Here is a 13,881-nt window from a genome sequence, read left to right as displayed (position 1 = left end):
GCATCTTCTTTAAATACATCTGCATAATATTTCAGGAGTCTTAGATTTTTTTTTTTGTATTATTCTTAATAATATAAAGTGATTTTAGGAGGAAGTTAAATTCTATTCTAAAATAAACAAAGGATGGGTAATTATTTGTGAATTTCTGTTTGTGAATGAAAAATTTGCCATATAAGATAAAAAAAAAGTATGATGCGTTCCAGATATTTAGCTTTTGGGCCTTTTAAAGTCTTTTAGATTAAAGCAATTCACAGCATTGGCAGAAGCAGATATATGAGAATTTAGAAGTGACCAAAAATGCTTGGATATTGGACAATCAATAAACATGTAGTAGTGAGCCACCTTCCTGCAGATTTCTGTTGCAACCCATATCTAACACACCTGCCTGTAATTATCACGTGGTGTTCAGGTCCTAATTAATTGGTTCAGGTGTGTTTGATATGGGTAGCAACTGAAATCTGCAGGAAGGTGGCTCTCCAGGAACAGGGTTGGCCACCCCTGTAGTAGTGTTTTCTCTGCTTGTTTGCAGAAAGAACAGGAGCTGTCGATGTCCAAAAAACTGTAAATACTAAATGTTACAGGGTAGATTTTATGGAAAATTTTAAAATGCATTTCTTTTACCTTGTTGGAAATGCAATATTTCCCAGGTAAAAGCCAGGTTCTATTCCAGTCTATATCCTTACCCAAAGACCTCCAGTAAAACTTTCCTCTAGACGAAATTTTCCTTTTACATTGGAAAATTTGACGCACAAAGCTATTGTTACGTTTCTTATCTAACAGACTAACACCTTCTAAAAGCAAATTTACAGTTAAATGTACAGTGACTTTTAACTAGGTGAGCTAAACCGGGTGATATTGCCTAACAACTTTATTAAATTCATTAGGAGGAGTTGGAAAATAGTGGTAGGTTATAAATGGTTCACGAAAGAATGTTTCCTGCATCATCAAACAAGCAAAGGATCCAATTAATGTTGTTTTTAAACCAACTTTGGAAAAATAATGATTTGTTTTTGATTGTAATATCTCGGTTATTCCATAAGAATAATCGGTGGAGAGAAAAATTGTGAACATAACCAAGCTTCCAAGCAAGCAGACATTGCTGGTGGAATTTAGACAAAGCTAAAGATAGCTTGTAGGAAAGATAATTAAATTTAAGAAGAAACAAAAGACTACAGATTTTGTTAAAAAAAAGTAGTTGGGAATAAAAAAACAAATAGACGTTGGATTGGTTAGGCATCTCTTTATCCAATTAATTTGAGAAATGTATATGGTGTCAGAAAAATCTAATAAATTTACACCCCCTCTGCTTTACTATTAGAAAGAACTTCCTTTTTTAATTTAAGATGTTTGTTCTTCTAGATAAATTTCAAGAAAACAGTATTAATTTCTTTGGCCACTTTGTTTTCAACAAATAAAGATAAAGTCGGATATACAAAATGAGAAAGACCCTCTTCCATTTAATGACAGGTCCCATTGTAGCCAGGAATTAAGAATATTTTTAGTTTTGCTGATCCTAGACAAAAAAAATAAATAAATTCAAGTGCTGTCTCACTAAAAGATTTTAAATAACATAAATAAATAACCATTTAATTGTAGATTTAACAAGGATATCTTCTATATATTCCTAACTCAAATTATAAACAGGGATTATCTCACATTTGGAGATATTCAGCTTTAGACCAGAAACACTTGAGGTATCAGAAATTAAATTTAAAGCCTTTGATACGTTTGAGTCATCTTTTAGAAATAAAGTGGTGTCATCTGCCAATTGTGAAATCTTAATCTCCCTTTCAAAAACAGAAATTTCTTTCAAATCTTGATTTTGCACAATGCTTAAGGACTAATAAAAACTAATAAAAATGAAAAGGAATAGATTGAACAGTCCTGCCTAATACCACACAAAATATCAAATCCATTAGAAGTATTAAAATTAACAATAACTTAACAATTGATTCCTTTATAAAACATAGCCATAGTGTTAACAAAAGTTTCCCCAAATCCAAATAACCTCAATGCTTAAAAACAGAAACTGGTGGTCAACCGTATCAACGGCTTTATAAAAATCAAGAAAAAGAATGAGACCATCTGAATGAATAGAATCAGCATAATCGAGCAAATCCAAAACTAATGTTATGTTATTAGAAACATGGCAGCCTTTTATAAACCCAGACTGAGTTTCAGAAATAATAGAATCAAGATTTGTTTTTAATCTGTTGGCAAAGTCTTTTTTTGTTTGTTTGTTTAGTTTTTTTGCCACTCACGGTTGCAGTCATGACATAATACATTTCTCCTTCATTTTCCACCTCACACAACATCTGCTATCTCTCTCACATACAAAGACTTTCAGTATTTGAAGTTGATCAAAACTTTTACTCCAAACATTAACACAATTTTGTTTAATTTATATAATCCACTAAGACTAAGTGTTGAAAGATTGAATCACTCCTATATAATCGTAATGCGAAATAACATTCTGATGTTTTGCAGTAATTAGTTCACATACTCTGTAAGACATATTATATTAAAATGATGGGCAAATCTGTATATTTAATTTGGGTACTTCCTGCCCACTAAGGTGTGGAAGGCAATGAAAAGGCGGACATTCTGGCCAAACAAGCTCTCAGAATTAGTGAAGTAGATCTAGAAGTCCCATTGAGTAAAGCAGAAGCTCAAATCAAATTAAGAACAATCAGTATGGCAATTATACTGGGATAACAATGAAACAGGCAGACATCTATATAATATACATAAACAAGTCGTTGCTGGAAGGAGGGAGAACAGAAATCATAGGGAAGTACGATTATAACTCAGATGAGAATAGGTCATACTGGACTCAACCATATTTTATATAAAATAGGGAAACACCCAACTGGACAATGTATACACTGTAATCAACAAGAAACAATATGACATGTTTTATTCCACTGTAGTAAATATAATAAAGAACGATACGATCTTATTCAATCAGTTAAAAAGAGCAAACTTCAGGATTTCACATTGGCTGGTTTATTAGGGAATAAATCTAGTGAGGTATATGACGATATAATTAAATTTGTTTAAAAAACCCATTTAGAGAAAAGACTACACTGTTAAAAATTGTCACGTTAAAAAACAGTAAAATACTGGCAGCTGCAGTTGCCAGCAATGTACTGTTATTTTACAGTATGTTGCTGTAAAAATACATGGACTACATTGATTTACACAATACTCAAGTGAACTCATTTTGCTCACTGAAAGCAACTGCCTCAACTTGGTCAACTGCTGAATGAGTTTATGAAGTAATGTGCCATATATGCTCAGAAGCATACTTATAATGATAACTTGTTTTAGTTAATTAGAAAAGTTCGGTTTAACTCTAATGTCTTATTTTTCACAACAGCACACATACATGTAAATCTGGAATCACCAGAGAGATTCTGACTGCATCAGCAACTAAACAGCCGCTATATTTAAATAGAGAAACATGCAGAATAACATTAGCAGTTCATTGTTCATCTTTAACTCATACACTAGCTCTACTCTCCTCCACAACGGTGACAGACAGAAGAAATTAGCTTCAGGTTTTACAGTAAAATACTGTTTTTTCCTTGATTTAACGGTAATCTACTGGCAGCTGTGGTTGCCAGCAATATACTGTTTTTTTACAGTCTACTTCCGTTGTGTAAATTAACAGTATATTACTGTTAAAATACATTTTTACACTGTGTTTTTACCTCTCACACCTTTAACCCTTTAAACCCCAGAGCATATACTTCAATTTTAATTGAAGTGTCCACACTACTGAGTGTTCAAGAAACATGGAGCAAAGCTGAAGTAAATTCATTAATTAACTGACTAATTAAATGATAATTGAGGATTAACAATGAACAAATGAAGAAATACTAAAGGGAAAAAACAAGAACAGAACATACAAAACTTTAGTCACAGCTTTATAATGAAATAACCTGAAGAACAACAAATGATTAAATAATTTAAATGATCAGCGACAACTCTACAACTCTACAAACATCATCACCAGCTACACTTATTACTTAATACATGTATTTTTGTATAACATCTACTAAAGTTCTTCTTAACAAAAAGTTAAAGTTTTACGTCACCATCATGGAGAACAGAGTTTGCTTTAGTTGGGCTCTTAGCCCTGTCATTTTTAACATTTATATATCTTGGCTGCTGCAATTGTTAAGAACTTTGTTTGAAAAGCTCCTTTGTTGTGGCAAGCCAGCCAAAAACCTAAATAAGATCTGGTGATGTTCATGTTGCTATTAAATGGCAGAGTCTGTTCTCATTTAGTATTATAAAATTTACTGCTCCTATTCAATGTTAAATCTATTGTTTTACATTATATGTCTATATATGGCAATGATTTCTGGAAGTTTTTAAGAATATCTTGGACAATAACACTGCTCTATGGTGTAAATCGCACTCAAAGAGACATCAATAATCAGCATATGAACCTCAATAATGGTGACAACTAACAAAATTAACAGTTTAACTGTTCAGTTTAACGCAACCGAAAGTCTAAACATAAACAACAGCAGAATCAAACACAAATAAAGAAAACTGTTAGACCATTATACAACATTTGTTTATACCGCAATGCATGCTGGGATATTTGTACCGTGCCACTCCCAGCATGCATTGCAGCATGAAACATTTGAGATGTTACCATTGTTGAGATACAAGGTCAGATTCATCAGGTCTGAGTGTGTATGTGTCATAACTGAACTGTTTTTATATGTTATTTCTAAACTGTTAAGTAATTACAGAGGTATCTTTTCTGTTTCCACTTCTCATTATGTAAATCAATAGCTGCAACTAAGCATAAAATCTATTGCATGAGACCCTTCTTCCAGATTTATAACAAAAACACTTATCAGAACTAATTTCAGACAAATAGATTTCTCTATTTATTGACTTTCCAACTTGATTGCTATAATACAAGCATTTTGTTAACTCTTTATTATAGTAATTGGAGAGTCTGAATTAATAAGTTCAAGGGTGAAGAGCCCAACTAAACCAGCCCCTCACTCCATTACGGTGACACAAAAAACACCTTAATTTCTGTTGGATCTCAATGAGAATAGTATGGAAGTCAAATCAGTCAGTAATAAGTGTGTGTCTGCTGTTGTTTGTGGAGTTGTTTAATGATCCTCTGCTGAGACTGAAGCTGTTTTATTTTATTTGATTTTATTTAATGTTGTAACTCAAGTCACTGTTTGTGTTTCTTGTTTATTTTCTTCAGTAATTGTGATTATTAACAGCAGGTGTTCATCAGTGTCTGAATTCACTCATTAGTGTTCATTAACTGTCAGGTGAACTATATTAGTTAACTAGTGTATGAAATAGTGAACAAGGACACAAAGTGTGATTTCAAACACAGACTTCAAAACATCGAATCTGAACTCTGTTAGCTCAGTTTTCTGCAGTTGGTTACTTTCTCGAAAACAAAAATGTTACCCAGAATGCACTGTTTTTAACAGAATATTACTGTTTTAGTTAAAAAACATTATTTTACCGTAGAATCTGACCGTTTTTTAACAGCAATTTTTTACAGTGTATAGAGATAATATAATCTGAGGAATTAATTGTTAGCCCACTCCACCCCACATTTTTTATTTAATCATTTATTTTTATTTTTTTTCTCTTTCCTCCCCCTCTCCCCCTCCCCTCTATTTTTACACTTCAGTTATTGTTCAACCATTCCAGTCGGAGGCGGTAATGCACCTACAAGTCTGGTAGCCAACCACCAGTAAAACCCAAAGAAAAAGAAGAAGAAACCGATTAATTAAAGTTTTAGGTTTTTCATCTGATACTAAATTATGAACCTGCTGTTGACAATATTATTTTAACCCTTTATACAACAAAGTATTTTACTCACAGTAATGAGGACTATTGAACAACGTGTGTGTAATAAGTGTTTTACTGAAGCTTTAATTTATTAAACAGTATAATGTCATTCCACTCTAAGTTTACATCACTATGTATAAGAAATAGAGTTCTAGTTTTAATCAGCTAATTTGTGGCTGTTGTTTCTTGCTCTGACTTATCTGATTTCTTTTTGTTAATTACTCTCATATAAGAAGAAGAGAAGTTATTTTCTTTCTGTTCATTGTTTTATTCATTTTACATTTTTATTGCTTTGTTAATTTTTAACAGGATAAAGTGTCCAAACGCAGGGAAAAACTATATATAAGTCATGACTAGTTAGAAGAACTAAAACATGTAGTAGTAATAAATACTTTTTTACATGAAGGACACCTATTTTACATCCTTTTCTGTAAAGTTTCAGCTCCAAACACTCATTAGATTATTTGTTATACCTTTTAGAATGTTGAGATTTTTGCTTTAAACAGTCTTAGTGGATTAAAAGTTTTTTTTAATTGTCTTAAAATGTTTAGAGTAAAGGTTTTGATCAACTCCAAATACTGAGTATTTGTGCGTCTGTGAGAAAATGGAAACGAAGGAGAAGTATATCAAGTCATGACTGCAACAGTAAGTGGCAAAAAAAGGTTTAAAAAGACTTTTATTTTGTCGTGACGTGTGACGTCATCAGGCGGCGCCGCTTCAGCGCTGTGATTCAACTGGAGAAAGGTTTGTGTTTTTAAACGTTTACGGATATAACACGATTTAATTAAAGTTTCAGATTTTATTAATCCGATGCTAAATTATGTACATGCTTTTAACAATAATATTTAAACCCTTTATACAACGTAGTACTATTTTATTATCAGTAGCCGAGGGCTATTGTTTGAAACCGAAAAGAGTGTAATAGGTGTTTTAAAGCAGGATTTCTCAAACTTTTCTGATAAGAGGTAAAGTTGGTTTTATATTCACACATTCTTCATTTAGCAGTTTATATATTGTTTACCATGGTACTTTGAATATTTGATCGGAATTAGCATGCAAGTGTGACTTGAAAACAACTTTAACACTGTTTATTTGACTCTGAACAATGTTGTACTTTGATAGTCATTTGCTGCTATTATGATTTCGCTATTTAGAGTTTGCAAATAATACTTTAATGAAATTATATCATTAAGGGGAAAGTGCGAATATAAAACCAATTTTACCTCTATTTTTAAAGAAATGTTTTACCTGATTTCTTTTTGATAATTAAAAGAAACTGTTGAAGCAAGTGTTGAATAGAAGTTATTTTGTTTCTGTTCATTGTTTTATTTATTTTAAACAGGACAAAGTGTCTAAACGCAGAGGAAAACTCCTGCTGAAGTGACTGATCTTCACACTGTTATAAAGATGGTGTTTATTAAAGAGGAGAGTGAAGATGTGAAGATTGAAGAAGCATTCACAGTCAAACAGGAAGATCTGCAGGAACAAACAGGTTGGTTTTCATTCTCAAACACCAACTCAGTCATTTGATCCTCATTCAGATATATTTTAATAATAAGAATACTAAATCCATCTTGCAGCCCTGAGTGTGCTGCCTAATTATCCTAAATGCGCATAAGCACTCATTAAAAGACAGAATGAGTTTCTTTCGTTACTTGTTCTCATGTCTTTTGTCTTTCTTTTATGTGTTTTTAGTCTCCCATTATCTCTACCTTCTTAACGTTATTGCTTTTCTTGTTCTTTTGCTGTTTGTAAAGCATCCTTGGTGCTTTATAAAATAAATAAAAACAATAAATTAATAAAAGGTTTAACTGAGCTGACCATATTTGACCGGCAGTATTCTCATAAAAGACTTCACATTTTAGGCCTTAAAAAGACTTAAATTTACTGAAATATTGTGCTGTATTGTGTCTTTTTTTAAACAAGTCTTTATTTTCCTTTGTTCATGTTTTCTACCCAATCTGGCCAAAACCAATTCAATCACCAACAATTCAACTTAATAAAACTTTCAACTTTTTATTCAAAAAGGTCTTTTTAACTTTATTTATCATAATGGTTTAATTATTTTCCTCACAATAACATTTGTTTAAACGTGCTCCATGTATTTACTGCTGTGGATATTAACCTGGACAGATTGTTGTGCATAGATTTAGTTTGTTATAGTTTTTAAAACTTTAAAAACATTTGTTCATTTTTTAGTTTTAAAAATAAATTTTATTTTGATGGGGCAAATAAAAATATTTTCCATCTGGGCCATTTGAAAAGTTCTTTAGCCCTTTATGAGTCTAAAATTTCATTCATAATGGTCTTAAAAATATCATAAAGTCTTAAATTTAACTTTGTAAAACCTGCAGAAACTCTGGTTTACAGTATGTCAAAAAACGTGGATGCCCCCAATATTGAGCATCCTGAATGAAATGGACACTAAAATAATTAATTGTTATAAAATATTTTACAGTCGCAGAATATAGACCCTATTCTTCATGCACCAACAGGCGGCGCCATTGGAATCTTTTTGCTTGAGACTTTTTTAAAGAATACATTTTTAGATCCTAAATATCAGTGTTATGCTGCTGAGGCATGGGGCAATAACTATATTCAAGGTTTACCGCAGTTTGGAAAAGTCAAGGTTTTAAAATCGCCAACATTTCCTGCTGCACCGTTCCTACAGTATATGTCAGTTTTTTTTTAATGTTTTGTTTTTTAGGACAACAGTATCTCCTGCAGTAAAGACCAAAGAGGCTGTTTTCAATCGTAAAGAAATCTGTGATTCATTTCAATTATTTAGCCTGACATGTTTACTGCTCAAAAATATTTTAAAAGTGTCTCAGAAGAAAATATATTTTAGAATATCATACTGTCAGAATCTTATACTGGCCCATGCCTAATGCTGCTTGATGTCGCAAAGTCATATTTTCTCATTTAATTATTTTTATTTGTTTGTATAGTCATGAACACACCTGTTTGTAGAGCAAGTAGTTTGACTGTTTTCGGCAGTTTATTATTTCTGGTCAAAATAATACCAAAATCCACATCGTAAAAAAAATAGAAAAAGAATAATAATTATAATTAAAGAGCAAATCAAAAAGAGTGTTGGCTACATTAATATTTGCAAAGGAAAAGAGTTGTTTGAGTATATTTAAAGTTGTGGTTGCTTTTTATCTTAAACGTCCTTTAAGGGTTCTTTCTGACTATTTTTGTGTATGTAAATACCTAATTAAGTTAAAAGATTTAACATAAAATAGTTCTATTTTTTTATATTGTCTATTTATATGAACTAATATTTTGTATAACACATTTTCATTATTTAACAGATTTAATACTTCTATTAATCAAATGTGTGTGAGTGTGTGTGTGTGTATGTGTGTATGTATGTGTGTATGTGTGTGTGTGTGTGTGTGTGTGTGTGTGTGTGTGTGTGTGTGTGTGTTAATTTGGGTGTTTATCCAAGGATCAAGTTTATGTTCGGATCGAGTTTATATGTCTGTGCATGTGTATGTGGGTGTATGCATGCAGTAGGTTTATATATGTGCAAGTGTCATACTTGTTTTGAACATAGTATATGTTTATATGCTAGAAATTTATAGTTGTATATTCAAGTGTAGACATGCAAAACCCTACATTGTGCCTCATAGCCATCTGTGTTTGGTATCGGGAAGGTGGATGGTGAGGCGACAGGTTGACTTAAACTTTTATGAACCTATTTGATGTGTTTCCGATGCTAGTCGGCATCGCTCTCCCGCAGTTTGCAGAGCGCCGAAACAAAAGGTTTATCAGAACTTAAAAAGCCGAACAACGTCCACATCAACTACTTTGTCTGGATTCTTACTTGTGGAAGCTTGTTCCTCTATATCTGTATTCAGGTCAAAATATCGTATAATATTACAAAATATCGTAAATGGGTTTAAAAATCATATCACCGCTATTGAAAAAAAATCTATTGTGATATATTGATATTATATTATTGTCCAGCCCTACGTTAGATATAGAGAACAAGATGAATTAAATATCACTTTTAGCAAATACAGTGAGATTAGATCCAGCGTAACTCGTAACATCAAAAAAGAAAAAACATTTATAAATTAACCCACTTCTCATTTACTAGTCTGTTATGAGCCATATCATACCTCTTGAGCCTCCTATCTCCTCCTGATTTGCAGTTTCTGTTTGTTTTTTGAAAATGTAATTGTCTTCAAATCTGAAAATATAATTTATTTTATAGTGTGAGTTGTTATTCGATGTGATATGAAGCTGCAAGCATGTTCTTTTGGACAGAATTTTTAACTAAGGTGTAATGTTGTCCAGATACTGGAATGTCTGACTTCATTACCTTGCTATATATTGATGTTCAATAGGCTACTATTTTTTAATGTAACAACAATTGTATCAAAAATGGTACAAAAAATTATTTCTTAAGAAGAAAATGATTTTTTTTTTCAGTTTTCCTCAAAATAGGTTTATGTGGGCATTGTAGCACTTTAAATGCATGTAATGCCTGTTTCATTTAAACTTGAGCAGAAATTCCATATATGCCTCACAAAAGTAGCAGAACATTCCAGGAAATCCCTAATATGGATGAAGGCATCCAGCTATTGCTGTTGAATGAAAATAAGATCTGAATAAATATTAAAAGGCTTCAACTGATCATTTACACGACTGCGCCCATAAATGGTTTACATGTGTACTTCCAGCCATCTTAGGTATATTTATAAGAAAGTCGATTTATAATTTATTGCTAACTGACGTAGCATGTTACAGTAGAATATAGCTATAAAATAATATGCTAGATGCATAGATGCTAGATTATGTCAAAATAAGATGTTTCCAAATATCAATCCGTTTTCTAAAACACAAAGTTTTGACCAAATTAATCCACAAAATCAACCCAGAATGGATGAAAATGACCCAACAGCACACAAGGGGAAAGGTGCATATTTCAGCCTTTATGCAGATGCTGTACAGGTGTGTCTCATGTTTGCGAGACAAATATTCAGCTTTTTGTTCAACTGTTACCTCAGAACTTTTTTTTTTTTCCGATGCGTTTACCAGTCAGGCACAGAATGAACAAGTATTCCCTGTCTGCTTTACAAATTTTAGAAAAACATTTTGTTGTAATTCTGAATATATACAAATAAAAATAGGCCACTTACAGCTTTCAAATCTGTGTCTGATCAATATGACCAAAATGACTTTTAAGAGAAACTCTGAAAACTGGACTGACACAGTTTTAATTTACTAGAACTACTAAGTTAAGTGGCTTAAGCACAATTTAAATTGTAAAAGCAATAGATGAAGATGAATTGAATCTGCTTAAATGTGCACACGTTAATGGACTGAACAAAATATGGTCTGATTTATTTTACATTTAATGTGCATCAAAATTACAGTGTGTGTAGCCAATATTTCCTGTGTCTTTTCACCTTTACGCTTTTGATGAGATTTTTAAGACTTAATGAAGACTTTTTTTTATTTTATTTTTTTAGAGCTAATTGAAGAGAATGAGGGGAATAAAGAAGAGGAACATGATGTCAAAATTGAGGAAAAAACTAATTTACAGACCAATGGTATTTTGAAAAAAAGAGACGAAAATCGTTTCACCTGCACTCAATGTGGAAGGAATTTTGGAAGAAAAGGCGATCTTACGCTTCACATGAGGATCCACACTGGAGAGAAACTGGTCACATGCACTCAGTGTGGGAAGAGTTTCAGCAAATCATCATCCCTTAATCAACACATGAGGATCCACGCTGGAGAGAAACCATCCGCATGCTCCCAGTGTGGGAAGAGTTTCAGTTGCTCATCTCACCTTAATAAACACATGAGGAACCACACTAGAGAGAAACCATTCTCATGCACTCAGTGTGGGAAGAGTTTCAGCTACCCATCAGCCTTTAATAAACACATGATGATCCACACTGGAGAGAAACCATTCTCATGCACTCAGTGTGGGAAGAGTTTCAGCTACTCATCATCCCTTAATTACCACATGATGATCCACGCTGGAGAGAAACCATCCGCATGCTCCCAGTGTGGGAAGAGTTTCAGTTGCTCATCTCACCTTAATAAACACATGATGATCCACACTGGAGAGAAACCATTCACATGCACTCAGTGTGGGAAGAGTTTCAGAAACTCATTATTTCTTAAACAACACATGATGATCCACACTGGAGAGAAACCATTCACATGCACTCAGTGTGGGAAGAGTTTCAGCCAATCATCATCTCTTAATCACCACATAAGGATCCACACTGGAGAGAAACCATTCACATGCACTCAGTGTGGGAAGAGTTTCATACAATCATCACAACTTAATCTACACATGAGGATCCACACTGGAGAGAAACCATTCACATGCACTCAGTGTGGGAAGAGTTTCAGTCGCTCATCTCACCTTAATTACCACATGAGGATCCACACTGGAGAAAAACCATTCTCATGCACTCAGTGTGGGAAGAGTTTGAGACGCTCATCATCTCTTAAACAACATATGAGGATCCACACTGGAGAGAAACCATTCACATGCACTCAGTGTGGGAAGAGTTTCAGACGCTCATCTCACCTTAATCAACACATGAGGATCCACACTGGAGAAAAACCATTCTCATGCACTCAGTGTGGGAAGAATTTCAGCAAATCATCATCCCTTAATCACCACATGAGGATCCACACTGGAGAGAAACCATTCACTTGCACTTAAGCTGCGGTCACACTGGACTTTTATGCCCATTGACTTCCACACTGGAGAGAAACCATTCACATGTACTCAGTGTGGGAAAAGCTTAAACCAATCAGAAAACCTTAATAAACACATGAAGGTCCACTCTGGTGTGAAAGAGTATATGTGCTTTGAGTGTGAGAAGACCTTTATTTCAGCTCCAAAAACTGCACCAAGCGATTCACACTGGAGAGACCGTACAATTGTTCAAACTGTGACAAGAGGTTTAATCAGTTAACACATCTGAAAACACAAAAGAGGATTCACACTGGAGAGAAACGTACAGATCTGATCAGTGTCTACAGAGTTTCGCTCATTCGCAGCAGCTTAAAAAACACATGGACAAAAAGTTGCACACATGAAATGAATGCAGCAAAACATTTTCTCACAGGATGTTTCATGTCTGAATAATGTTTGAAAAGGCTGAGTAACGGTATACTGTTTTCCTACACTGCAGTAGGTGGGGTTGTAAATGTGTCGCGCTCCTCGCATTTATGTAAACAATGATGGCAGCTGAGAGAAGAACAGTTTCATAAACATCTGGCAAACAGCACCTCTGCGGCTTGAAATCTCATCTGTTATCCACTCTCCAGTGTGTTCATGTAGCTAGTGTTGTGTTGGATGATGTTATCTGTCTGATTCCCTGAATGAGAAATCCAGGTTGGAGTATGTGGTAAATCGTGACTGGATGCCTGCATTACTCATCAATGGATATATAAAAGTAGTTGTGTTAGCTACTCAGGAGTCCTCATGTCAAGACCTCCCATCTCATTGATTATTTAACCTTATGGTTTTGTTTTGCATTACTTATATCATGTAGTTAACGTGTTGTTGTGATTATATCCTAAGTTCTTTATCTTCATTAGTATCCCTAGACATTTGTTGGTTGCATTGATTGATTGTTGTATGAGTTACATTTTATAATAAATCATTTGCATTCAGGTTATTTTGTTGGCTCATCTCTCTTTTGTGCTGCGACTCAAACAAGCGGGTCATAACACTTTGTAAAATGTGTCCGGTTGTATCCGAGATTTTGTCCTTTCAGTCATGACCATGGGTGACAGTAGGTACTTAGATTACCTTTCGTCTCAGCTCCTTCACCACAACAGACAATCACATTAACTCCATTACCAGCCGGCAGCTAGCTCTCTACAACTCTCACATGGCCGCCCACTGAAGCTAAACAGGGCTGTTCCCGGTCAGTACCTGAATGGGAGACCACATGGGAAAGATAGGTTGCTGCCGGAAGTAGTGTTAGTGAGGCCAGCAGGGGGCGCCCAACCTTTGGTCTGTGTGTTTGAGTGACGGGGACG

At 33.8% G+C, this 13,881-nt stretch overlaps 1 protein-coding gene and 1 long non-coding RNA gene across 3 annotated transcripts in view; one reads left to right on the top strand and one right to left on the bottom strand.

The window, feature by feature from the left end:
- LOC141381937 (uncharacterized) overlaps positions 1–8,888 on the bottom strand; it is a 152,710-nt gene extending 143,822 nt beyond the window's left edge. The window contains exons 1-2 of the long non-coding RNA XR_012402847.1: positions 5,556–8,888; positions 1,657–3,081 (exon numbers count right to left, since the gene is read on the bottom strand). This is a non-coding gene — a long non-coding RNA (uncharacterized lncRNA). The remainder of the gene's footprint in view (positions 1–1,656; positions 3,082–5,555) is intronic.
- Positions 6,552–13,514, top strand: LOC110439484 (uncharacterized). Of its 2 annotated transcripts, none has more exons than XM_073948568.1 (3): positions 6,552–6,594; positions 7,193–7,342; positions 11,334–13,514. In XM_073948568.1, the coding sequence occupies exons 2-3, from the start codon at positions 7,258–7,260 to the stop codon at positions 12,548–12,550; spliced, it is 1,302 nt and encodes a 433-aa protein (XP_073804669.1). In that variant the 5' UTR covers positions 6,552–6,594; positions 7,193–7,257; the 3' UTR covers positions 12,551–13,514. The 2 variants fall into 2 exon arrangements, with proteins under 2 accessions (XP_073804669.1, XP_073804670.1); XM_073948569.1 differs by having other exon boundaries at positions 6,552–6,815.
- The last annotated feature ends 367 nt before the right edge of the window (positions 13,515–13,881 follow it).

The sequence above is a fragment of the Danio rerio genome, chromosome 4 (assembly GCF_049306965.1).
Source record: "Danio rerio strain Tuebingen ecotype United States chromosome 4, GRCz12tu, whole genome shotgun sequence".
Classification (NCBI taxonomy): Eukaryota; Metazoa; Chordata; class Actinopteri; order Cypriniformes; family Danionidae; genus Danio; species Danio rerio.
This window is presented reverse-complemented; position numbering and strand designations above follow the sequence as displayed.

Bases quoted from the DNA above. Each gene is read 5' to 3' on its own strand.
- LOC110439484 (XM_073948568.1), top strand. From the start codon at position 7,258: ATGGTGTTTATTAAAGAGGAGAGTGAAGATGTGAAGATTGAAGAAGCA. The intron at 7,343-11,333 runs GTTGGTTTTCAT...TTATTTTTTTAG, and splicing joins AGATCTGCAGGAACAAACAG to AGCTAATTGAAGAGAATGAG.